This window comes from Oscarella lobularis, chromosome 8, assembly GCF_947507565.1.
Source record: "Oscarella lobularis chromosome 8, ooOscLobu1.1, whole genome shotgun sequence".
NCBI classification, from domain to species: Eukaryota; Metazoa; Porifera; class Homoscleromorpha; order Homosclerophorida; family Oscarellidae; genus Oscarella; species Oscarella lobularis.
In genome coordinates this window covers 3,182,640-3,204,900 of record NC_089182.1, presented here as the reverse complement: position 1 = coordinate 3,204,900, position 22,261 = coordinate 3,182,640, and the positions used below count along the sequence as shown (strand labels likewise).

The window sequence follows — 22,261 nt, the reverse complement described above, 5'->3', positions numbered from 1 at the left end:
TACGAGGAGGGAGTACAACGACAGCGCCAACAACAATGAAGATCGCTCTCCTTCTTGTTCTGTGTTTCGCGTCGGTTATGTACGCTCAGCAACCCGAGCCGTGTCAAACCAGGGATACTAGATAATATAGATAATATTGTCTAGTATCCCTGGTCAAACCCCTCCTCTATGGGAAGGAAGAGAGCGTCGGCCTACGATAACGGCAAAGGCGTCCATAACCTTTTCAACATCTCGTACGACGGACCCAATCGTCGTAGGAGAATCGTCGACGAAATCGACGCTAACTTGCCGGGAAGAAGGTACAGTAAGACCCAGTTGTTAGTGCGTAATGCGGGCTGTGAATATCTCTCCTACTGTATATAGCATGATGTGTATGCATGAAACTAACCTGCAAACTAATTTGCAAACTAATACAGTAGTAGATTCTATAGCCAAATGCTGCAGCTAGCTACACTCTCTTATGTACTGTACCTTCTATAATTCATGTAGTTTCCATGAGTACCTGTTTCTCTACAACCAAAACGAGTTCTATACCATTGATCGCGTCACCGGACGCTGCAACGTAATGCTGCGCACGTAGAAACGCTACTATACTCTTATATATGCTCACCTCTTGCAGAAAACCACCACTCCGCCGTTTCCCTGGCAACCGTACGAAGTTCCGTCCGATGCCACGTTCGAATGAGAGTACACAATCGGCGGAGGCGAGTGTCTCATCACTGCTGTCGAATTTTCGGACCGCGTTGGAACGAGTCGTACGCCTACCAAATGAAAACCATTAGCCCGTCCTTTATTATTTAATTTAGCGCAGCGTTGACGTGGCTTGGGTCGTTTACCTATCCGGGCTGCATTCCCATCCGCGAAGTCGTTTTCACGCGAGGACCGGAGGCAATTGAAACGTCGCTGACGCAGTCGTTCTCTAACATCACGGCAGGAATTAAAGACCCAAGCATTTGGAATCCGCCCCCGAATTGCGAGTAGTCTTTGACTCTTCAGCTGCTCGTTTTTGAATCTTACGGTTTTTTGTTCGTTCTGAATAAACTCTCCAGAAATCAATTTCTGTCTCCAGAAATCAATTTCTGTCTAGTGAGAACTTTTAGCTTTACCTTTGCAGCCTGGGTTCTCATTGGATCGCTCAGCACACGTGGCGAGTCGAACTCGTGATACTGTGCATTCTCACGTGGGAGAAACACAACAACAAAACGAGATGAAGCTCGCTGTTCTCGTTGTTCTGTTCTTTGCATCGGTTATCTACGCTCAGCAACCCGAGCCGTGCCAAACCCCTCCTCTATGGGAGGGCAGAGCGTCGGCCTACGATCACGGCAAAGGCGTGCATAACCGTTTCAACATCTCGTACGACGGACCCAATCGTCGCAGGAGAATCGTCGACGAAATCGACGCTAACTTGCCGGGAAGAAGGTAAGAACGGTTTTTTAGCTGCAAATTAAGTGGGGTTTGGGAACCAATCTGCAGACTATTAGTAGATCCTATAGCCAGATCTCGACTACACTCTCTTATGTGCCCCCTTCCTGTAATCTATGTAGTTTTCACGAGTACCTGTTTCTCTACAACCAAAACGAGTTCTATACCATTGATCGTGTCACAGGACGCTGCAACGTAAGGCTGCATGCGCACGTAGAAACGCTACTATACTCTTATATATGCTCACCTCTTGTAGAAAACCACCACTCCGCCGTTTCCATGGATACCGTACGAAGTTCCGTCCGATGCCACGTTCGAAGGAGAGTTCACGATCGGCGGAGGCGAGTGTCTCATCACTGCTGTCGAGTTTTCGGACCGCGTTGGAACGACTCGTACGCCTACCAAATAAAAACATTAGCCCATCATTTACCATTATTATTTTCCCACAGCTTTGTCGTGGCTTGGGTCGTTTACCTATCCGGGCTGCATTCCCATCCGCGAAGTCGTTGTCACGCGAGGACCGGAGGCAATTGAAACGTCGCTGACGCAGTCGTTCTACGACATCACGGCAGGAATTGCAAATCCAAGCATTTGGAATCCGCCGCCCAATTGCGAATAGTTTCGTCTTTGACTCTTCAGCTGCTCGTTTTTTGAATCTTTTGTTTTTTTCGTTCGTTCGTTCTCTTTTCATCTGAATAAATCCAAAAATCAATTTCTGTCTAGTGAGAAGTAACGGGTTCTCATTGGATCGCTCGGCACACGTGGCGAGTGGAACTCGCGTCACTCGTGATACATTCTCACGTGGGAGCAACACAACAACAAAACGAGATGAGACTCGCCGTTCTCGTTGTTCTGTTCTTTGTATCGGTTATCTACGCTCAGCAGCCCGAGCCGTGCCAAACCCCTCCTCTATGGGAGGGCAGAGCGTCGGCCTACGATCACGGCAAAGGCGTGCATAACCGTTTCAATATCTCGTACGACTACACTAATCGTCGCAAGCGAATCGTCGACGAGCTCGACGCTAATTTGTCCAACAGAACGTAAGTATTGCGGATACGAAAGCGAGTGCACTGCATCTTTGGGGTACCTAGCTGTCCAAATCACGCACCAAAGCTGCCTACTCCTACTCCCCCTTAAAATTTAAATTGCACTAACTTAATCAAAAAACGGGGAGTGCGCGTATCGACTCTTTTCTGTCTAGTTTTCAGGACATTCTGATGCTCTACAACGAAAACGCATTCTACGTCACCGATCTCGTTACAGGACGATGCCGCGTACGTGAGCTGTGCAACTCTACGTGCATATAAATGTATGTACCCCACTTACTTTTGCAGAGAACCGAGCCATTTTTCCCCTGGCAACCGTACGAAATTCCTCCCGATGCCACGTTTGAGGGAGAGTACACGATTGGCGGAGGCGAGTGTCTCATCACAGCCGTCGAATTTTCAGATCGGGTTGGACCGTCTCGTAAGTATTTCCCCCGACCTAAAAATTTTCTTTCAATTTTATACGCGCAGCTTTCACTTGGCTTGGTTCGTTCACCTATCCGAGCTGCATCCCCGTCCGCGAAGTCATCGTCACGCGGGGTCCGGAGGCAATTGAAACGTCGGTGACCAATTCGTTTTACGACATCCGCGCGGGAATCGTATCGCCCAGCATTTGGAACCCACCACCCAATTGCGAATAATAGGTCAAGAAAAACGCGATTCAGACTTCTTGCCTTTGTGTGATGCGACCGCTGTTGCTGTGATTTTTTTCCGTCCGCGTCGTGGCTTGTCTGTAAAATAAAGCATCGAACAAAAAACTCACGGTCCTAAAGTGGCGTGTATTAATTCGGTTCTATCCTCTACGAAAGCGTTGCACTCTTGAAATAGTTAACGAGACACGAGGATCGATTTAAGAGATCCTGAACGCGCGTCCAAGTTTCCTTATGAATTCGCAGCAGTTCTTCGGCGCGACCACTCAACTGCTCATCAGAGGCAATAGAGTCCCCATGCACCTAGAAAAAGACAAAGAGAATTCTCTAGAGTCCTTTGAACAAACGAGTCGTACCTTGAGGAAGACGTGCAAGATAGACTGAAGCATTTCGAAGTTCTTTCCAGTTTCAAGTTGCTCTGCAAAGAAATCCATCATCTGCATCAACTGATCCCGACTTCCGCCGCCGTCGGGGCCGAGGCAATGGAGCTCGACGGCGATTGCCGACGATCCCATCGCGATAAGCATCTCTATCAACGAATCGACTGGAGAACACAACCAAAGGATTAATTTTCAGACGCTTTCTCATCTAAAACTTCGTACATGTTCCGCGAGACGAACACGTTTCTAAGCACTGTTGGAAATCGGATTTCGGTCGAAGTTTAGCCATTCGAATTAGTTTGGACTAAAAATTCCCCGTCGAGGTCTACCTTTTGTGTGTGTGACGCGTGTTACGCACCTGATCCTGCTTCAAGTCTTCAGCCTTGTCTTTGTCTTCCGTGGCAAACTTGAAGCCCAATCCAGGCACAGTGGGTAAGAAAAACGGCGCGGCCTCCGGTGCTTTAGGCGGCTCCTTCGGCTTATTTCTCTCCTAAAGCAACCGTGAACCAAATCGCCTTTAGACTTCGATGTCGCGTTACTTTTATCGTGTCCAAATGAACCAGATTTTTCCATCGAGAATTCGGTAGCCGCGAAAGAGTCACCAAATAATCCGCTAACTGCTCCGCGTCCGATTCTTCGTCGTCGTCTGCGTCCACTTCGTCCTTGACGTCCGCCGCGTGCGCCACAGACTCGCCTAAACCTGCGCCTAGATGCTATTAGCGCTAAGAAAATAGCTATTTATTATCTGACTTTGATTATCGTCACTAGTCGTAGTCGGAAGATCAACGACTCTTGGCTGATAATCAACGGGTAGGGGACGCAGTGAAACTTGAGAGTATAGCGTCTTATTCGACCTAAAAACGCGTCGTCATTTCTCCATATAATAAATTCTACTATACCATAGATAAATGCCCAAATCGTCAGCGTGAATCGTAGCGAGAAAGTCGCCTGTAGGAGACAAGCTGATGCCGGTTGCCGGCGACTCGACGATGAAATAGTCAATGAGTCGAGCCGACGGCAAGTCCCACGTGCGAACGCTCGAGTCCATAGACGAAGTGATAAGCCATCTCGAGTCAGGACTAAACGTCTTAGAGCAGAGAAAACGTCGCAGAAAAAATCTTAGATTCGAATCGCGCTGACCATGTCGAGGATTTCGTTCTCATGTCCACTAAACGTTCGTATCGTTCGTCTGATGTCGGAGTCGATTACGTGAACACGGAAATCGTCTAGGGCAACGGCGAGCATAGAACTGCGAGAAAAAAACCTAGATGCTTTCATAAAGAGAGTCTTCTGTACTTGCCTTTCTATGTGGAATAACATCCTAGATACAGGAGCTCCCATAGCCAACGTTTCAGTCAATCTCTTACTCCGAAACTCCCAAAACTGTACGTAAGATAATTTCTTTCTGCTGTAAGCGATTCATTCAAAGCTGACCTTTACTGTTCGATCTGCCGACCCGGTAATGACGTCACGATCGACGGCGTTAATGGCAACGCCTCGAACGGGCCCATCATGCGCTGCTGTTCCGCATCACTTCCGTAACTAGCTAAATATCTATGGCTTTACCTTTCGACGAACCGAAGGATCCCCGAGGCAATCCTGACTGAATATTAAACGTTTCCACGTGTCCAGAAGAGTAGCCAATGAGAACAAAATTTCCACAGTGACTAACGACGACGCACTAGAAAAAACGAACAACTACTCGACCTCATCGTCTCGTATAATCAACGAACTTCTGCTTTGGCTGTAGCGGGAACGCTACGCGCATCCAACTTGTGTTTTCCGATGCACTTATTTTGATAGTTCCACGTTCGAACGACGCGCGAACCGCGATGGCAAGTGGCTACGTTGTCCCAATCTCGTTCCCTCGCCTCCTCTAGAAAAAAATATATTAATCTAGAAGAACTGCACGTCTAATCGCACCAGCAGAGAAAGCGGTGATCGGAGAAAGTTTGAGCTCCTCGGCTTTGACGCCTTTCAACTTGGCTTTTTTGATGACAGACCCTTAAAAAATATTTCCTATATGCGACTGATGTGTATGCACAAGTCTCCTATCTTTACCTTGCGAAAGCTCCGTGTTAAATTCGTCTTTCACCGTGCAAGTGACTCGAAACGCTCTATCCAATCCTAACAAAGAGACACTGCGTAAATAATGTCTGTGTAATAATAGTCTACAGCCAAACCTGTAGTGAGAATTAATTGGCCGCTAGATCCATAGAACTGGCATCCAATAGGCGGCGCACTATGACCTTTACGCGACCGCAGCAACCGTCCACCGCCGTCAGACATATCAAAAATCCACACCTAAATAAAAGTCCAAATAACTACACCGTATCTCATAGAGAGAGAAACTCACGTTTATGGAATTGTCCTGTCCTGTTGAGACAAGTAACGGTTGCGAGGGCAGAAAGTGAAGACTACTAACAGATCCGTCGTGACAATCATACATAGTCGACAACAGACGCTTTTTCTCGAGATCCCACAGAGCCACGTGACCGGCCGTGCCAGCCGACGCCATAACGGGAATATGATCTACGTCATAAATAAATAAATAAATAAGAATCTGAATCTTCCTCTCGTGCCTGTTCGAAAACTGATCTGCGTTACGGGACCCCAATCCTGTTGGAATTTCATCAACGTTGCGTCGAATTTTAGATTGTGCACGACGACGTTGCCGTTTTGGAGTCCGACGGCGACGACGTCGACAGCCGGCGCCTGTGAGACTCAGATAGTCGAAGCTTTGAATTTTCCGGTTTTCTCACCTGCGCAATGACGAGAACGGAACTGGCCCATCCTTCGAAGGAATAGATGAGTTGACTGAAGCGATTTTTTATAGGAAGGACTTTATTTTCTATTTCGTTTCTCTAACGTACTTTGTCTTTACGTTCCACAACTGCATCGATCCCTGTCCAGAGCCGAAAAGAATTTTGTTTAGGTAGGTGCTGGAATGCATGACGGTCGTTATGCGAAAGTTTGACGCGTCGAATTCCATTTCAGAATACAGTTCTAGAAAGAATTTCTCTTCTAAAGAAAAACATATAGAGATGATTTTCTCCCTACCCGTTGATTTTGAATTCCAAATTTTGACTTCATTATCGTCATCTACTGATATTAAATGTTCGCCAAATGGAAGTAGACTGTGAATATTTTTTCGATGGCCACGAAAGACTCTGATCTATAAATCAAAAAATATCTGGCAGAGACGCAAAGTCATTTTTTAGGGCTGCACCTCTTTGGCCCTTTTCCACAGTTTGATATCCAAGCCCGATGCAGTGAAGAGAAGCATACCTTGACTTGCTAGGCAGCTAATTGGTTCAAATTGCGGAATTCCTAAAAAGTGAACCCGTAGTATCAAAAAATGCGCGTCTTCACTGCCAATACCAACGAAAGTGAGGTTTAATTTCGCACACTAAATGCAAAATGAGGGAAAATATTGGATAAATCGACCGAATTACGTTGTAGTAGTGAAAAGTGCGTCCAATTGCTGTGGTGATAAAACTATCCGCTCCAGCGCTGTGCAAGACAGCGGGGACGTGACTCGAAACGAAGCCAAGGGCTCTGTACGGCGCAAAAAGTTGACTTGCAGCCATGCTTTCGAATCCTAGCGCACGCCAGGCAGCCAAAAATGGCTGACGCATACGAAACGGTACAGAAAGGTTCCCTAAAGCTAAAAGGAGTCGCAGCCGGCGGGATACAGAAGTAATTGCCTTGAATAGATAGATACCAGCTGGATGATAAATAATTCTACAGAAAGAAAAAGAAATCGAAGCGTAAACGCGAGGAAATCGCCCAAGAGGCTGAAGAAGCGGCCTCCAGAACCACAAAGCCGGCATCGAAGCCTCGGGACACGCGAACGCCGGCTCAAAAGGCTTTCGATCGGGTACAGGAGAAACGCGTAAGGAAAAAAACAGACGCTTTGGGGGGATAAAGGGATAAGGGAAGTGTTCTAGCTCGCCGAACGGGCTCTCAAGAAGGCGGAAAAGAGTCATAAGGAAAGAGTGCAGGTAAGAGAGACTCGCTCGGCGCTTTTTCGCTTGGAGAAACGCGCGAAACGAATAGGAATTCAACGTGCATCTCGATTCGTTGACGGAGCACTTCGACATACAGAAAGTCAGCTGGACGAAATAGAAAAAAAAACAAAAACAAAGAGACCCCAACTTACTTGTAGTAGAGTTCACTTTTTTTTGTGACGTAGTGCCCCATAGAAATTTTATTCAAAAAAAACAATTCGAGCAGGACTGCATATGAAATCCATTCAGCACGGAAGAATGAGTAGTAGGAAGGATGGTCGGTCGGTCGATTGATTGGAAGTAATAGCAAACTACGCACAAACAACGAATATAGACAATGTCGTATAACTCCAATCACGATTGCCGCGACGCACACACTCATGTCGTTCTCAGCTGATAATCTAAAAAAGGGAAGAGTGAGAAGTGAATTTGATAGGATACATGCGTTTTTTTGCCTCCGCTTTGCGTGATGTAGCGAACCCAAGGCAGAGACTGATAGCCACTTTTTTCTATAATTTTCAAATACCGAACCTGAGGGGCGCGATCATTTAGAAATTTCATTAATTAATTATTTTCATTGCCTGAATGCCCGAGACGGTAAAGTACGGAATTTCAAATTTTACTGTGATAGGAGGACGACCCTCGCTGTCCTCTGCGACGGAAATATCAAGTAAGACGAAAAGGAAACAAGTCCATCGAGCCGCGTACCTGAATCTACGCTGGGAAGACCAAAATGAGCCCTCAGAAGAAATTCTCTACCTCCCTAAAGGAAAGAGTCAAGGGAAATCAAACTTGGGCTCTTGCCTTACCGGAAAAGCCTTGATTGTCCAGATGACCGCCGCCTTTTCTGGGACATACTTACACACGCCAGTCGATGACTACATCGCAGAAAATTTCAATGAAAGAAATATCCGATTCTTTCTCGGACGACTGACTTTGAATTTTGGCGAATCGGCGTCGCTAGGAACCGGAATGGTGATTTCTACATTGTTAGCAGTCGACCGCCTCTTGAACTGACTCTTAGCCTTTACAAAGAAATTAAAAAAACGCTCCCAAGCGGCCACGCCCCGTCGTACCTTGATCATGTATTCCACTCGGCTGTGCGAGTGCCTCTCAATAACGGACTCAATCCAGATAAGAGGCTTGACCTGTGACGTAAGGAAATACTTCCAAGACAACACGTGGCTGAGAGAGAGAGACATCTCTTACGTGAGTGTTGAGTCTGTAGGACATCAACTCGAATTCCCCGTCAGGAGGTATGAAAGAAATCGTGCGATCGTTCTCGAATCGCGACAGACGAACGCACTGGTGAAACTTGACGTCTTCTAGTTCAACGGCTTTCGTTTTGTTGCCTAGGAGACAGATATCAATTTGACCATCTCTCACAACGAGAGAATGACCACGCCGTACGGCCTTGGGATTCAAAGAGAATCTTGTCATTCAAGCCGAGCCTCAATTCCGGCATGCCGGTCAGAAACACCTTCATTTTCACGGCTCCAACGATTTCGCTTCTCAAGACGTTTCCCTTGGCGCTGACCTAATCAGACAGTGCACCAATGAATAAATAAATAAATAAATAAATAACGATTCCATTTCTTACCAATAAATTGACCGATTCCACGACGTCAAGAAAGACTTCGTTCTTTCGATATCGAATGCTCTCGCCTCGCCAGGAGACGGCGTTCGTGACGGCGGCGGGTGGACGCGGCGCCGCCTCCAATTTGTGCGTCTCCTGCGTGATGAATTCCTGAAGAATTTTGCTCTCGGTTGTCTGGGGATAGCCAAAGTCCATCAGTTCGTCGAGAAGTTCGTAGATAACAACGAAATTGTCGCGAATCGACTCCTCCTCCAATTCCTTGAAGTATTCGCGAAAGACCTAAGAAAAACCAATAAATAAAATAGAATAAATATTCGAAATTTTTTTTTACTTGAACGACTCGGTGAAGAAAGACGAATATGAGAGTCACGTTGGCGTTCTTTCGCGTCGTGGATACGACTAATGAACGACGTTACAAAGCAAGTGGACACTTCGGAACGTTTCTTACGATAGAGATTGTTGTATTTGATGTAGACGAACGTTACGTGTTCCGTAACGACGATAGGCGACATTGCGCCGTCCTCTTCAGCTTCGAGAACGAGCGGAAGGAACTTGTCGATTGCGTTCATGTCGACGTCGCCGCGATAGTTGCGCGATATGAGCACCTAGGACGGACGGGCGAGGCGGTGAGATCGAAAAGGGTCACGTGGATAGAAGGTCCTCGAAAGGACCCTCGCTAAAGCGCACCTTGCCCTTGAGGTCTAGAACGAAGACGGCCGACGCTGGCATGGCGAATGTGGACGGCAAGCGATCGCGAGCGAAAAGGACAGCCCAACTCTGTTCGACCAACTGCGCAGACTCGAGTCGCTACTCCACTACAACGATGACGTCATCACCGGCGTTGCATGCATGTTTAGTTCATCAACAGAACTTCGTAACAACTAGCTGCACTTGCTACGAGTGAAATCACCCATAAACACATGCAGTACGAAAATAACATCTAATGGGGGGGGGGGGGGGGGGGTTACAGTACAGTAAGTAGTTCATAAACTCAAGCGTCTCCTCTTCTACAGTATAGTGCGTATATCCTGGACTAAACGTAGGGCATTTTCTTCACCTTCTTACTAGCGGCTTCTTCCTCTTGAAGTTGCTTCTTGAAGTCCTCGACTTTCTCTAAAAAAGACAACTTAATAGTAACACAACACCTCCTATTCTCAGTTACGTTTTAGCCGGCTAATGTGCGCCTCTTTCTTCGCTAGGATTTCGTCCAGAGCATTGACGTAATCTAACAAGACACGTTATGCCCGCGATTCCCATACTGAATTACCCTTCTTTTTTCTACTTTCAATATCATAGTTGCCATCGAGATCGTTCACGAGTTCAAGAAGCTGCTCTTCCTCGACAATCAAATCCTTAGAGTCCTAAATTTGGAAAATTGTAGTATTCAGCACGGTGACGAGAGGTGAGTCTGTCTGTCTTTACCTGAACAACAGTCCTGTGATCTTCAATAAGCTGATCTTGGCCTTCCAATAGGTGCGAAACAGCTTCATGAAAAGTAAGCAATTCAACGGAAGCCTCCTCTTCATCCTACAGAAAAATCAATCAAAAAAATCCCAATCACGTGTACGCCGTACCGCTTTCAGACTACGATGCAACAACAAAAGATCATTATCAACTGGACTCCGATCAGCAGCAGCAGCAGCAGCAGCGGCGGCGGCGCCGGCCCCTCCTTGGGCGTTGCCTCCATTGGGGGCCCTAGCAACAGACGACGAAGACACTTCCAACTCTTTGACTCTGGTTAAAAATCAATTAGATTACTAATACTTGATAGGGAATGCGCTGTTTTTGTTTTACCTATCGGCATATCGAAGTGTATTCAACGTATGTTCACAGGAGCTCAAACCAGGCGAAATCATTGCAATCTAGAATTAACATACACCAGATCTAATTTATTATTTGCTTGTTCTGTTTACCATGCAAGTAGAGGCTCTGTCGCCAATGAACGAATCTCTTAAAACCTAGTATGCTTAGCTATGAATCTAGAATCGCTACCTGTGTCGTCTTTGGATACCTGAGTGAGCTTGCTCGCGCGAAATGGCAAATGGGCCCCCTTTCTCCCCAAAGCTCGGATGCATTCCTTCTCAAGAAAAATAAAATTGCTGATCTGGAACGAAAAAGACGGACGGGCTCTCACCTTGAGTGCAAGCAAACTTTTGTTGATTTCAGCTCCTTCCATGCGAGTTTGTCGATTTGAACTGGACGTGTCGGCGCCTCGTTCATTCCCGGCCAAATCGATCAACGAAAACTTGCCATAGAGTTTCCTATTCACTCTAAAAGCAAATCAAAAAAAAGACGCGTAAGTACAAGATAAATAAACCCATATATAGGCTAGACTAGCTTACCTTTTTCTCAAAATAATCTGAAAAATGGCATGTGATCTCGATGAATGCTGATTGGCCGACGTCGTTCCAGACGTTCTATATAGAGAGAAAAATGAAAAAGGCTCAAAAAGAGGGAGAGGGGAATCTCTCTGTTAGCGTACCTGACTTCATTTCCACGCTGGATCAGTGTGAGAACGTCATCGACACCAGTCACAGCTACCTCTTCCAAACCAACGATCTTGGAAGGGCACAAAAGACTGAAAATCCAACGAATCTTATTCTGATAAATCTCTACGAACCTGGACAACTTGATTGCCGTCTTCTAAAACATTCAACCTCTCCTTATCATTCAGCAAATCAAAAACCTACACGTCAAATTTTTCATTAGTTGCGTATTACACTCGAAAAACGATTGCCCGACCTTTCCGCTGTAAATCTCAAAGAAGCTGCAAGAGACAGTCAAGTCTTTGGCCTTGTTCTTCGGCAGATGAGCGAGCTTGAAGACGTCCTGCGCAGCGAGAGCGTAAATGCCCTTCGTGCAATCCTGCTCCTTTCCTTGAAAATCGCCTCCCATTGTCTTAACACCCCAACACAGTGATCATTACTTTGAAAAAATTAAAATTCCTCACGTGAGTCTTTCCGCTTCCAGTTTGCCCGTAGGCGAAACAAGTGGCCATTCCTCGATCGAAGATAGTAGCAACCAAAGGTTGAGCAGCGTATCTAAATAGCATAATAGAAGATTCAAGATTCAAGAAGCGCAATTGAATTCTTACTTGTACACGAGACTGTTAGTGGAATGCTCGTCGAATGAGTAATCAAATCTATAGGAAAAATTAGAACCACGACGACTCTTATAGAATTTCAAATACCTAAATTGTTGATTTTCAAGGTATTTCGTCAAATCCACTTTGAGCTTGCATTCGTGAACCAACGACAAATCCTTGTTGGGAATCGTGACGACGTCAATGTCCTTCTTAGCAATTTCTAAATCCAAATAGACCGCCTTTATATTTCACTGCATAAAGTAGGGGACTAAGTTTACCTTTTTTATTTATGGGTCTCTTACGGACACACACGCAAATTCGATGCGGAACAACCTGCAAATATGTGTACGTCAAAAAAAATGATTTTTTGAAATGACACTCACCGGCTCCGACATTTGCATTGGCTGCATATTCAAATGACTTCGAAATTCGCGAATCATTTGCAAAAATTCCCAATTCGGATTCGTCGGATCACAATCCTACGACAGAGACTCTCTCTCTATATATATATTCCAATGATGACAACGTTCTCGTCTACCTCTCGTCTCTGCTGGATCTTATTCGCCTGTTTCGCTCTAGAGAGAGAGAAACGTCACAACAAAAGAAACGGACCCCTTTTTTCTCGTTAGTACCGTCTCTCCTCGCGCTGCTTCTTAATCTTTTCGACTTCCTTAACACAACGCGATCGTCTCTTCGCTGCAGGCGCCGCCAAACTGAACCGAGCCTCCTTTTCCTCCTTCTCCGCTTGCGCCGCCGCTGCAGCCGCCTGAGATTTCTCGTCGGGTTCCTTGGCAACGAGAGGCCCCTTACGTCCTCCTCGTCCCAGCGGCAAAGGCGGCATGAGCGAGCGCACTCGCGCGGGTGTAGCGCGACTCCGATCTTCGACGATCGGCGAATTGAGTCGATGATCGTCGGCGAGAACGCGCGGAGACGGCGCTTGCTTGCGCGAGAATTCGGTGACGCGCGGCGCCGACGCTGGTTTTTTCTTCGACGCCGAGCGGAGGTTTTCGCGTTGGGGCGCGCTCACGGTCGGGTTGAGATCGAGGAGAGCGGGGAAGTCGATCTACGAGAGAGGCGGGGTCGTTTTTTGATTTGTTTCTTTCGTTTTTGGTGCGTTTACCTCTTTGCCTTTCATTTCGCCGCGTTCGTTCCATTCGACGGTGGCCAATTGCGTTGCCAGATTGATCGCCGTCACGGTCGCGTCGTGAATGCGGCCTGGAAGTGAGAGAAACGGGGCTTCGCGATAGGAGATGGCGGTCGAGAAGGCCTCTTCTAACCGTTCGAGCGCTGGATCTTTACGCTCATGCCTATCTGCAGGGAGACAGACATGATCTTTGCAAAGGAAAATTTGAACACAAGCGAGTCACGAGTCGAGTGTGCTGCTCAGCGCATGCGTGGTCTAGAGGAGGTCCCAACTGTCCTCCGAAGCAAAATTGCCAACTCAAACGCTTTTAGTACTGTCTTAAAGCACGATTGCTGACTGGATTGTTAGGAAATTCGGCTTGGTTTTGATTTAGCGCTGCTGATGTCCCGGGCATTTTGATATTCATTAGTTTAAGTCGGAAATCGAGGCTTTCGTCTTCGGTTCAGGATGAATAGGGCCCAGAGTGATACTAGCAGCGTCTGAGGAACATTTCCTTATATGAGCTGACGCATTTTCAGCTAGGAGTGAATCTTTCTAACCGAGCTGCGTCATTCTGTCTTTCTCTCTCTCTCTCTCTCTCTTTCTTTTCTTCTCTCTTTCATTTCCTCTCTTACAGTGATCTCACGCGGCCCTTGTAAAACTGGGAAATGATGCAGAACACTGCGCAAAATCCTATGCTCGTTCACTGAAACGCGCAGATGCGAACGCACGCGAGGCTGATCCCAGTTTCTAAAAATCACACAGGACACGCATCATTTTAGTCCGATCAAGCACAAACTTACAGTTAACTTACTACAAAAAAACAAATTAGACTTACGACAAGTGCAGCATATGCTAAAACTTCGCGAGCGAGGGGACGAGCAAATTACTTCTAAGGTGCAGTCATACTTTTGAGTTGAAACAGCAAATTCTTTCTCGCATTCGCGTCACATCTACGTCTGCTTCTTCTTGTACGTTGGATTCTGGTAGTTTTTCAGAGGCGGTTGATAGAGAGGACTCGTAGTCTAGCAAAACAAGTTATAAAGATATTCTAAACGGGTACGATTGGCTACCTGAGTCCAAGACGCGTTAGCTCTGTCTTTTTCAAAGGCCTTGTATTCGCGATAGGCCTAAAAAAATAACCGTACCGTTTTGCGTCGTTCCAAGCCCTTTATCACTCACAGCAAGTCGAGCCAACAACCACCAGAGAAGAAGCAAAGCGATACCAATCAGAAGTATACCAAATACTATCCCAATAACAATGGGAACGATATTGACGCTTGCAGGGCATTCTAGAAACAAATACAGAGTCACTCCTCTATCAGTTTGTTATAGAATTCGCTCTCACGTGTTGCTCCATCATCCAATATGTATATACGGCGCGTATTGTTGGAACCGCCCCTGTTTCCCACGGCGTAACGATAATCGCAGTTCAAGTCGTCCGTGCCGGCGCAAATGCGAGTACCAGCGGGCTCCGTTGCTGCAAGAAAATAAATAAATAAATAAAGTCACAATATTCCTTTGTAAGACGAGGACCGTTTGCGAGGACAGTTATGTCATACTGACACCCGGTCGTAGGTAGACACGCTTTTTTCGATGAGCCCAAGCAGCTGACGACGCATGCTTTCAATTCGGGCAAATTGCAAAGATCTGTGCAAGACTCCGCCTAGAAAAAAAATTATCTTTGAAATCGTACGAAGCCGCGGTTAAATTCCACTTCACCTGACACTGTTCACACTTGCCACCGTCGTCGTATTCCGCCTCGCATACGCATCGATTGCACTCACAAGTGCCGTGATTGGCACATTCCAAACCCTGCCAAGAACACCGCAATGATTCTCCGAACGCGCGCGCAACGAGAAGCTAGTGCGTACGGTCGCAGTTAAGCAGTTGGCATTATTATCATTGCAATCGCACGCTCCAAAGTTGCCTTGGCTTCGAAATCCGGTGACGCACTGGCAGTCGCACGAGCACTCGCCATTCGGCAAAGGACCACACACGCACGTGCCTTGATTTGGTCCTAAAGGAAAAAAAACTCAAATGATGAAACGATCTTTTTTTTCTCTCTTTCCTCCGCATTCTTGCCCGTTCTGGGCGTTGCGGCAACGAGAACGCGGACACTGGCAAAGATCGCCGACAAACGAGGGATTGCCCTATAAAGAGACACGACGGCTAATAAGAAAAAAAGCCTCTTTTTTTGAGTTCTGACAGTTTGGGCATCCCTAAAGCACTCGCATTGTCCGCATATGCAGTCGCCGTTTCCGGAACAGATCTCCGTCCCGTTGCCGCGGCATTCTTGGACGTCCTCGCCCTGGGTGGGATCGCACTTTCTGTTGCAGGTGAGACCCGCCCTGAAAACCGAAAAGCAAAAATCTTAAATACGTTTATAAAGCAGGGAGTCTTTTACCAAGAGGTATTGCATGTACACCGGCCACATTCCAATGTGCCGGCACTGTTGCAATACGGATCATTGGTAGACTAGACACGTGAATGTCACGTAGAAGTAGAAGAACGTCCCTTTCGCTTACTTTTGATGCAGAACAGCCACACGTGCATAGCGGATTGATCGTCACTTCCGTTCTGCCAAACGCAGCAGCATCAATAGTGACTCTAAATGAACGCAAGCAGAAATAAAAGCGAACGAGAACTATTATACTATTATTCTCACAGAATGGGACCCTGGTTATCAATGCATTCCTTCAGCGTCAAAGTGACGTCAAATGTAGCCTAGGTGAAAACAGAGAAAGATATGCAGCTCACTGTTCCTACTGTGAGAAAAATAGTTTTACTCTCTCTCCGATTTTAATGTCCTTGCAACCATCCTTTTCTATTTTGTTTGCAGCACTGAAACGAAAATACTCAATTAAAAATAGCCCAGCATGAAGAAACCATAATTTAGAATATAATAGCTATTATAATTTATACACGTATAGCCTGTGCTTAGAGAAGGAGGCGGGCTTTTAGTACAACTATCACTGTGACTACAATTTCAATAGGAGGATCAGTGAGAGTCTACTGTACTGTGCATATTAGCTGACTACTGCCTAATCTTCCTAATCCTTCTCAAGTGCTTACTCGGCACAGCTAACGACAGTAACTCGGCCATCCACGTTTTGTGCACCAGACACAGAAACGGTCAGACCAACGCGGGAAGCGATTTGCTCGTAGCTTATCGGTATCAAAGACAGAATATTGCTCGAATCGTTCGAGAGGCTCTCGCGGCTGGCGACCACTTCGGGTGCAAGTTCACTGACGAGGCTCTGTGCGAGAGAATCGAGATGACGTAAGCAATGCAATGGAAAAATATAACGAGTCTACGTTGTAAAGATTCGTAAACGTGTCCGTCACGAGAAATATCGGATTGACTTTCTGGTCGAACAAGGCCTGTTTGATTTGACTAACAGATGGATAATCCTAGAAAAGCGACAAATCGATTAAAAATCATGAAAAAAAATCAAGATTATCTTCTACCAGTTCCGTTGCTTTGGTGTACATGCCTCCTGGTCCTGGCGTGGTGTGGCATTTACCATCATTAGGATCATATATGCCAGCAAACTGTGAAGTCGTCGACATATAATCAATTAATAACATCACATATATTGCCTTACCTTTCCATCGCCTGCTATGTGAAACTGCTCGTCTGTTGCTATGACTACCATGTGCAGGGCATCTTTTCTCCATTTGATTACCTTAGTTACAAACACAATGTAAGGAACACACCTTCTCTCAGATGCATAAGAGTCGACGTACCTCATCGCAAACCACCACTTGCATGAGAGCGTCAAGCATTCCTTCAGGAATATCCAAATTACCAGACGTTGTCTCGTTTTGGATATCATTCTAAAAACACATTACATTCCAATGCCTCAGAGGGGAAACTACTCAATTAAGGAACCAGTTACAAAATAGGACACAGATTGATTGATTTTATTCATTTATTTATTTGACTCACCACAAAATCGTCCGGATTCGCAGACAACGGTAGCGTATTTCGAAAGGAGTAAGCCGGCGGACAACTGCCCGAGCCTCCCCGACCGAAACAGGGATTCCCAATTCTTTATAAAGATCTCATAGTCAGAAAAAACGCCTTCAAAAAAAAAAAGACCAACTTTTCTGCTGACGTATCAGTAAACGGAAGTATGGGTTTATCCACAAACGTTCCAAAGCCAAGGCGATAATTTTTCGTCAGTTTGCTGACCGTTTCGTCTAAGGGAGACAAGGCACTAAGTAGCCACTGACATTTTGAAAATATAACTCCTTACTGAGTTGCTCAGCAAGCTTTTTAAGTCGCTCCAAATCATCTGCCATCGTGTTGGAGACGTCCATGAGATAGTAAAGATCCAAAGGAGCATTCGGAGCTCGCTGAGCCGTTACGCGCAGCTTGTACGATTCGCCTAAGTAGAAAAAATCAAAAATCAAAATTCAAAATATTATTTGATGAGAACATAATCGAATAGGGGTGTTATACCACTATGCATGTCAATGGCGACCGTCTGGGGTCGAATTTGAACGCTCGACGAGAAACTTTCATTCTGAGAAAAAACAAAACGTCAAAAACGCGAAAAAATTTCCTTTTTGTTATTACCTTTTGAATGTCCAAATTGCTCATGGGATTTTCGATGAATGGCGAATTCGGATCGGGATCGCACCAATCGCCGTCGTTCGCGACGCTTTCCGGTTGACAGCGTTTCTGATTCGAACTGAAGTCCTGGGAGAAGAGGAAAAAAAAACGATTCTCGAAGAAAAGAGCCGAGAGATTTTTCGTCTCACCCTTTTACTACACCAAACGCAGCGTTGCGTCGCTCGAATGCAATCTGTGCAAGTGTCGTATAGCGTGCACGTCTGAGAGTTTACTGAATACGCGAAACGTTAGAATGTTTTCTCTCTTCCGCGCGAGTTCTTACCGTAGGCGAAATAGGCCAAAAAGGCGCTTAGCAGTGTTAGGTGCGTCTTCCTCATCCGCCTTAGAGAAGTGGCGTCACGCGCGAGGAGAAGTTCTTTGGGTGGGCCCCCCCTTGTCGCTTTTTTCTTCGCGCGAGGGTGCTTTTCGTCTGGGCGACGGTTCGACGAGACGACGTTTAGGGGCTTATCGGGTAAATGTACTCGGGCGTTCGGGACACATGTTTTCGATTCGCGAACGGGGCAGAAATGGGCGACGAAACGTTACGAATTGTTACGGGAATCGGTTTATGCGTCTTACGATCGATTTGAAGTGAGTTTTGAAAACGAATGATCGACTCTGTCTGTTGGGTGGTCTTCGCACGACTGGGTGACTTCAGATGTCGACTTCCTTTGAACTAGGAATTAGAATTGCGTACGCAGAACCGCAGGCGGAAGAGGCGGAAGTGTGACGTATGCGCGTGCGCAAAGCGTAGATGAGGTACGTATTGCATTCCACAGAATCCAGTGTCTTTACACCGGGGTTTTGAGCAGCAAAGACAGATTTTGCAAATCAGAACAAGCAAGCCTAGATGCGATTTTCAGACAGACTACAGTATCTATGGATTAAAAAATGAAAATCTGCGGTGGTAAGGTCTGCGGCTGCGCAGTCAAACTTCGCCGTTGAGGTCCCGAAAGTCAACGCTCCAAATTCAAATATAGAGCCAGTCTCGCTTCCACGAAGCTATGGACGATAGCGAAGCGTGTCCAAGCACGCCAAAGTCCGTGCGACTAATCAAAAACCCGTTTAGCGGCTCGTCGTCGGAACACGAACACTTTCCACGCTTCTCGCCGTCCGTCTTTCGCGTCGACGGAACACCGGTGCGTCGAACGATCTTCCGAAACCATTCTAATTGTGGCTCGACTAGATTGGTTGCCGCTTTCAGTGGACAATCGACCAAATAGCGCTACTCGTACGTGAGCCTCGCGTGCCACAGAAAAAAATAATTCTTACGCATATTAGAACCCGGCTGAGATCGAAGAAGAGAAATATATGGCAGCGCAAGAAATCAAGTACACAGGAAACAACAAGATAATTAATTAATTGATTAATTAATTGATTAATTTAGGCCTGTTGTGGATATGCAAGTGCAGCAAGAACTCGATGACGTAACACATTCCTAGAAGAATGTAGCAGCAACAAGTTAACTTTTTTTTTCCACCACCAAAGTTTTTTGCCAAAGGCCATCACGTTCCTTCGCCTTGGATTCCGCCTGAGAGCAAAGGAACAAAGCACGTGACGTTTTCACCATTTCCGCCTGCATGTGCGTTACAATAGAATAGTGTACCAGCGTGACGTAATTTTGTAGACATATCAATGCATGAAGAAACTATGGAAGAAGAAGAAGAAGAAGAAGAAAGTGAGTGAGCCAATTTTCATATTGCTTTTCTCTCGCAATCCCGTTTTCCAGACGACTTTGAAGACGAAGCGATGACGGCGGATAACATACAGAACATGTCGTTTTCTACGCTAAAAAGAAAGCTGTTCGACGAAGAGGAAGAAAAGGCGATGTCCTATGCGCAAACGGAAGCGGAATCGCCTATCAAAATACACTATGCTGAAGTAAATGTATATAGAATCTTTAACTTTATTGTCTACCTTTTTTTCTAGGTGCCTTTGACTCCGCCCACTCCTGAATCTGAGTCCAAACGGACGCTCGATGGCGTCTTGTTTTCGGTTCCCTTGGAGGCGTCGCCCGTTTTGCACGTGAGAAGAAATCTAGATCTTTCGCCGATATTGAGCGCAGATGAGAAAACGACGAGAAAACTGACTTTTGATGACGATGACGAGGAGGAGGAAAATTCCGAAGACGACGACATTGAAACGATGACGATAATGAGCACACCAGAGAAGAATGATATGAGAGATCGGCTGGACAATACTCCAAATCGATGGAAGTACGATGGCGTTAGAGAATATCCTGTACGTAGACTGTCTAACGCTTTGTTGTCGCCGCCGCCGCCGCTGAAATTAAAATCCAGATTCAATGTTGGTACGTTTTAACATTTTTCTTGCAGCGTGCACTAGATTTTCCGTGTTTTTTTTAAGATATGGTAATTAATTCTGATTGTTCCTCACAAGAGGACGAATGTGCACAAAGTATGAGCATTGTCTGCAATCAGACAATTGAAGGAAAGGAGAATTTGGAATGTGCTGTCGCTGGTTCCTCCTTAACTGGCGTCTGGTTTGGTCTCCAGGGAGAGAACGAAGTGTTAGGACAGTCTAGTGTACATAATACTTTTATGTGTCTGTCAAATGATATGTAGAAAAGCGGGTGTAATGTTGTTCTTTGTCTTCGATTTTTGATTGGGGAGATTCTGGGTGCTTTTTACGTCAATGAACTGGGTTAGTCAGAATAATAATAATTATTGCCTTCACTATTCGTGTAAACTGAGACAATAGCCTTCGAGGCAACTGACACGTTTTTAAATTGATTATAATCAAAACCATCTCTCTACCTTGTTGAAAAATCAAATAGCTTGCAAGAGAGCAACGGCTTTTCCAAATTCCTGCGTTTTTGCGCACAGATAGACGTATTTACGGTGCACAAACAGCTTCTTACCTCTGATGAAGTAAACAGCAAAGACTGCGCTATTCGCAGTCGCCTCTCAACGGCGTCGTATCTCCACAAGTTCAAGACGCTTCCTGCGAGAACCACTCCCTCATCCCTCCCTTCCAACGATCCGCGCCCTCTAACCTTGCACCGACCCGACGTATTTATTCGTATCGTCGCCGAGAAAGAACGTTCCCGTTTCGCACGACACCTGGTCAACGTTTCGTACGTTGATCAACACGTCGCCCATGTGGGCCATTGGAATGTAGAGCGTTTCGCCTTTCGGCTTGTAGTTCTCCGACTGGTACGTGCCCGAACCGTTGCTTATTAGCAGGAACGATCGTGACGGCGATTGGAGCGATGGAACGGCGACGTCTTCTTGCATCAGAACCGCTTCGTCGAGCACAGATCGACGTCTTTTGACGCCTGGTAGGAGGGGCTCTTCGTTTGTGCTGCCAATCGCCGTGCTAGCGTGCCCGTTTTGCTCCCAGTGAACTGTTTGATCTCCTGGAAGAGATGTCATTCACGGGCTTCTTCTAAAGTGCTCGCAATTTGTCGTGTAACAAAACAATAGAGGGGCGGGGTGCCTTGAAAAAATCCCGTCTGACATGATGTCTATTATAAAACCGCTTTGAGGCCACACTTCCTCATTGGACCTATTTTTGCACACCTTCTTTGTTTTCCATCCCGCTCTTTTCCCAGTTGGAATATTGTGACACCAGTATCAGTATCACGTCGTCACCGCTGTGACGTTTACTATGACGTTCGTCACCTTGGTTACTACAGTACGCTGCTCAACACAAGATGGCAACGCAAGCTGGTGGAAAGAAGGAAAAGGAACCTGCTAATATTGTCCACCAGAACGCTATTCTGTGCGAAACGATTCTGAAAGAGCAACGGCATCAAAAGCTGTACACAGACTACAGCATCAATCCTTACAAGAAAAGTAGGAACCGTTGTCGCTCGCGTTGCCTTTCTTGATTCGGCGAGTGCTAACTCAATTCAGTGCACACGTTGAGTGGGAAGCCTAATTCGAAGCACGATTCTGAAGATGGAGAAGCGGACGGTGAGTTACGAAGACTCGCTGTATCGAGGCAACGAAAAGCTTTCTTTTTTGTGCGCGTAGAGGACTTCCTGAAGATATTCCGTCGAGCGCAAGAAACTCCGCAGCAGAAGTGGAGCCTACCGCAGACAGAAGCGCAAGAAATCGGCTGGGATACAACTCCTCTGGTGAGTTCAGTGGAAATTCTAAAACACGATTTCTCAGTGAAATATTAGATCAAGACACCTCGCGACGATCGACGCCTGCATCATCCGAGGCAAAATTCTGAAATAACAAAGTACATGGACGCTGCGTGGCGGCTGAAAGAACAAACGGAAAATTTGAACTAATTTATACGTAGTATTGCCTTACTCCGTGTGCAGATTTAATAAAGGAATTTTTCAGGGCGAAAA

General features: G+C 46.1%; 11 protein-coding genes across 15 annotated transcripts; 6 read left to right on the top strand and 5 right to left on the bottom strand.

Moving 5' to 3' along the window:
• Positions 1 to 17: 17 nt before the first annotated feature.
• On the top strand, positions 18 to 1,056 carry LOC136190573 (mammalian ependymin-related protein 1-like). The gene is given in 4 exon segments (XM_065978784.1): positions 18 to 299; positions 490 to 562; positions 620 to 755; positions 812 to 1,056. Coding segments are annotated over 4 exon segments (510 nt in total). The 5' UTR covers positions 18 to 168; the 3' UTR covers positions 982 to 1,056.
• Positions 1,057 to 1,165: 109 nt separating this feature from the next.
• Positions 1,166 to 2,134, top strand: LOC136190570 (mammalian ependymin-related protein 1-like). Its single transcript, XM_065978781.1, has 4 exons — positions 1,166 to 1,419; positions 1,545 to 1,617; positions 1,679 to 1,814; positions 1,872 to 2,134. The coding sequence occupies exons 1-4, from the start codon at positions 1,208 to 1,210 to the stop codon at positions 2,039 to 2,041; spliced, it is 591 nt and encodes a 196-aa protein (XP_065834853.1). The 5' UTR covers positions 1,166 to 1,207; the 3' UTR covers positions 2,042 to 2,134.
• An 83-nt stretch (positions 2,135 to 2,217) lies between these two features.
• LOC136190571 (mammalian ependymin-related protein 1-like) lies at positions 2,218 to 3,244 on the top strand. The gene is made up of 4 exons (XM_065978782.1): positions 2,218 to 2,462; positions 2,624 to 2,696; positions 2,757 to 2,889; positions 2,940 to 3,244. The coding sequence occupies exons 1-4, from the start codon at positions 2,251 to 2,253 to the stop codon at positions 3,107 to 3,109; spliced, it is 588 nt and encodes a 195-aa protein (XP_065834854.1). The 5' UTR covers positions 2,218 to 2,250; the 3' UTR covers positions 3,110 to 3,244.
• On the bottom strand, positions 2,953 to 7,113 carry LOC136190561 (WD repeat-containing protein 36-like). Of its 5 annotated transcripts, XM_065978764.1 has the most exons (24): positions 6,954 to 7,113; positions 6,880 to 6,907; positions 6,728 to 6,828; positions 6,559 to 6,673; positions 6,372 to 6,504; positions 6,261 to 6,315; positions 6,081 to 6,213; positions 5,855 to 6,030; positions 5,682 to 5,802; positions 5,560 to 5,625; positions 5,422 to 5,502; positions 5,232 to 5,374; positions 5,065 to 5,179; positions 4,933 to 5,018; positions 4,799 to 4,881; positions 4,639 to 4,747; positions 4,398 to 4,585; positions 4,249 to 4,352; positions 4,038 to 4,204; positions 3,857 to 3,988; positions 3,721 to 3,802; positions 3,475 to 3,662; positions 3,286 to 3,421; positions 2,953 to 3,235 (listed from the first exon to the last, which is right to left on the bottom strand). In XM_065978764.1, the coding sequence occupies exons 1-24, from the start codon at positions 7,086 to 7,088 to the stop codon at positions 3,228 to 3,230; spliced, it is 2,685 nt and encodes an 894-aa protein (XP_065834836.1). In that variant the 5' UTR covers positions 7,089 to 7,113; the 3' UTR covers positions 2,953 to 3,227. The 5 variants fall into 5 exon arrangements, with proteins under 5 accessions (XP_065834836.1, XP_065834833.1, XP_065834835.1 ...); XM_065978761.1 differs by having other exon boundaries at positions 2,953 to 3,421; XM_065978763.1 differs by having other exon boundaries at positions 2,953 to 3,421; positions 4,038 to 4,198.
• Positions 7,114 to 7,736, top strand: LOC136190572 (protein FAM32A-like). Its single transcript, XM_065978783.1, has 4 exons — positions 7,114 to 7,197; positions 7,249 to 7,393; positions 7,449 to 7,502; positions 7,558 to 7,736. Exons 1-4 carry the CDS (start codon positions 7,124 to 7,126, stop codon positions 7,624 to 7,626), a joined length of 342 nt encoding a protein of 113 aa, XP_065834855.1. The 5' UTR covers positions 7,114 to 7,123; the 3' UTR covers positions 7,627 to 7,736.
• On the bottom strand, positions 7,694 to 9,892 carry LOC136190568 (AP-1 complex subunit mu-1-like). Its single transcript, XM_065978779.1, has 13 exons — positions 9,793 to 9,892; positions 9,554 to 9,710; positions 9,437 to 9,504; positions 9,109 to 9,384; positions 8,919 to 9,045; positions 8,718 to 8,860; positions 8,585 to 8,656; positions 8,444 to 8,533; positions 8,318 to 8,386; positions 8,217 to 8,271; positions 8,090 to 8,160; positions 7,964 to 8,039; positions 7,694 to 7,909 (listed from the first exon to the last, which is right to left on the bottom strand). Exons 1-13 carry the CDS (start codon positions 9,832 to 9,834, stop codon positions 7,887 to 7,889), a joined length of 1,269 nt encoding a protein of 422 aa, XP_065834851.1. The 5' UTR covers positions 9,835 to 9,892; the 3' UTR covers positions 7,694 to 7,886.
• Positions 9,893 to 9,968: 76 nt separating this feature from the next.
• Positions 9,969 to 13,993, bottom strand: LOC136190794 (kinesin-like protein KIF2A). The gene is made up of 23 exons (XM_065979060.1): positions 13,874 to 13,993; positions 13,468 to 13,813; positions 13,311 to 13,405; positions 12,823 to 13,253; positions 12,729 to 12,765; positions 12,574 to 12,669; positions 12,469 to 12,523; positions 12,296 to 12,410; positions 12,200 to 12,247; positions 12,056 to 12,146; positions 11,848 to 12,003; positions 11,726 to 11,791; positions 11,588 to 11,664; positions 11,448 to 11,522; positions 11,240 to 11,375; positions 11,117 to 11,182; positions 11,019 to 11,063; positions 10,900 to 10,967; positions 10,680 to 10,839; positions 10,528 to 10,632; positions 10,388 to 10,466; positions 10,268 to 10,330; positions 9,969 to 10,218 (listed from the first exon to the last, which is right to left on the bottom strand). Exons 2-23 carry the CDS (start codon positions 13,517 to 13,519, stop codon positions 10,139 to 10,141), a joined length of 2,196 nt encoding a protein of 731 aa, XP_065835132.1. The 5' UTR covers positions 13,520 to 13,813; positions 13,874 to 13,993; the 3' UTR covers positions 9,969 to 10,138.
• A 67-nt stretch (positions 13,994 to 14,060) lies between these two features.
• On the bottom strand, positions 14,061 to 18,660 carry LOC136190793 (integrin beta-2-like). Its single transcript, XM_065979059.1, has 26 exons — positions 18,514 to 18,660; positions 18,218 to 18,276; positions 18,084 to 18,166; positions 17,899 to 18,021; positions 17,782 to 17,845; positions 17,576 to 17,707; positions 17,423 to 17,519; positions 17,266 to 17,368; positions 17,064 to 17,153; positions 16,922 to 17,002; positions 16,785 to 16,868; positions 16,632 to 16,727; positions 16,389 to 16,573; positions 16,103 to 16,157; positions 15,982 to 16,040; positions 15,842 to 15,923; positions 15,721 to 15,791; positions 15,523 to 15,664; positions 15,387 to 15,466; positions 15,188 to 15,335; positions 15,036 to 15,128; positions 14,850 to 14,979; positions 14,662 to 14,793; positions 14,496 to 14,605; positions 14,387 to 14,443; positions 14,061 to 14,338 (listed from the first exon to the last, which is right to left on the bottom strand). The coding sequence occupies exons 2-26, from the start codon at positions 18,270 to 18,272 to the stop codon at positions 14,267 to 14,269; spliced, it is 2,424 nt and encodes an 807-aa protein (XP_065835131.1). The 5' UTR covers positions 18,273 to 18,276; positions 18,514 to 18,660; the 3' UTR covers positions 14,061 to 14,266.
• A 228-nt stretch (positions 18,661 to 18,888) lies between these two features.
• LOC136190410 (protein aurora borealis-like) lies at positions 18,889 to 20,631 on the top strand. The gene is made up of 9 exons (XM_065978551.1): positions 18,889 to 19,073; positions 19,121 to 19,165; positions 19,216 to 19,265; positions 19,322 to 19,361; positions 19,423 to 19,516; positions 19,562 to 19,612; positions 19,664 to 19,815; positions 19,864 to 20,245; positions 20,302 to 20,631. Exons 1-9 carry the CDS (start codon positions 18,939 to 18,941, stop codon positions 20,517 to 20,519), a joined length of 1,167 nt encoding a protein of 388 aa, XP_065834623.1. The 5' UTR covers positions 18,889 to 18,938; the 3' UTR covers positions 20,520 to 20,631.
• Positions 20,632 to 20,657: 26 nt separating this feature from the next.
• On the bottom strand, positions 20,658 to 21,491 carry LOC136190413 (uncharacterized). The gene is made up of 4 exons (XM_065978553.1): positions 21,477 to 21,491; positions 20,951 to 21,421; positions 20,816 to 20,898; positions 20,658 to 20,762 (listed from the first exon to the last, which is right to left on the bottom strand). Exons 2-4 carry the CDS (start codon positions 21,327 to 21,329, stop codon positions 20,724 to 20,726), a joined length of 501 nt encoding a protein of 166 aa, XP_065834625.1. The 5' UTR covers positions 21,330 to 21,421; positions 21,477 to 21,491; the 3' UTR covers positions 20,658 to 20,723.
• An 89-nt stretch (positions 21,492 to 21,580) lies between these two features.
• Positions 21,581 to 22,261, top strand: LOC136190414 (cilia- and flagella-associated protein 144-like). The gene is made up of 4 exons (XM_065978554.1): positions 21,581 to 21,752; positions 21,813 to 21,872; positions 21,933 to 22,036; positions 22,085 to 22,261. Exons 1-4 carry the CDS (start codon positions 21,611 to 21,613, stop codon positions 22,196 to 22,198), a joined length of 420 nt encoding a protein of 139 aa, XP_065834626.1. The 5' UTR covers positions 21,581 to 21,610; the 3' UTR covers positions 22,199 to 22,261.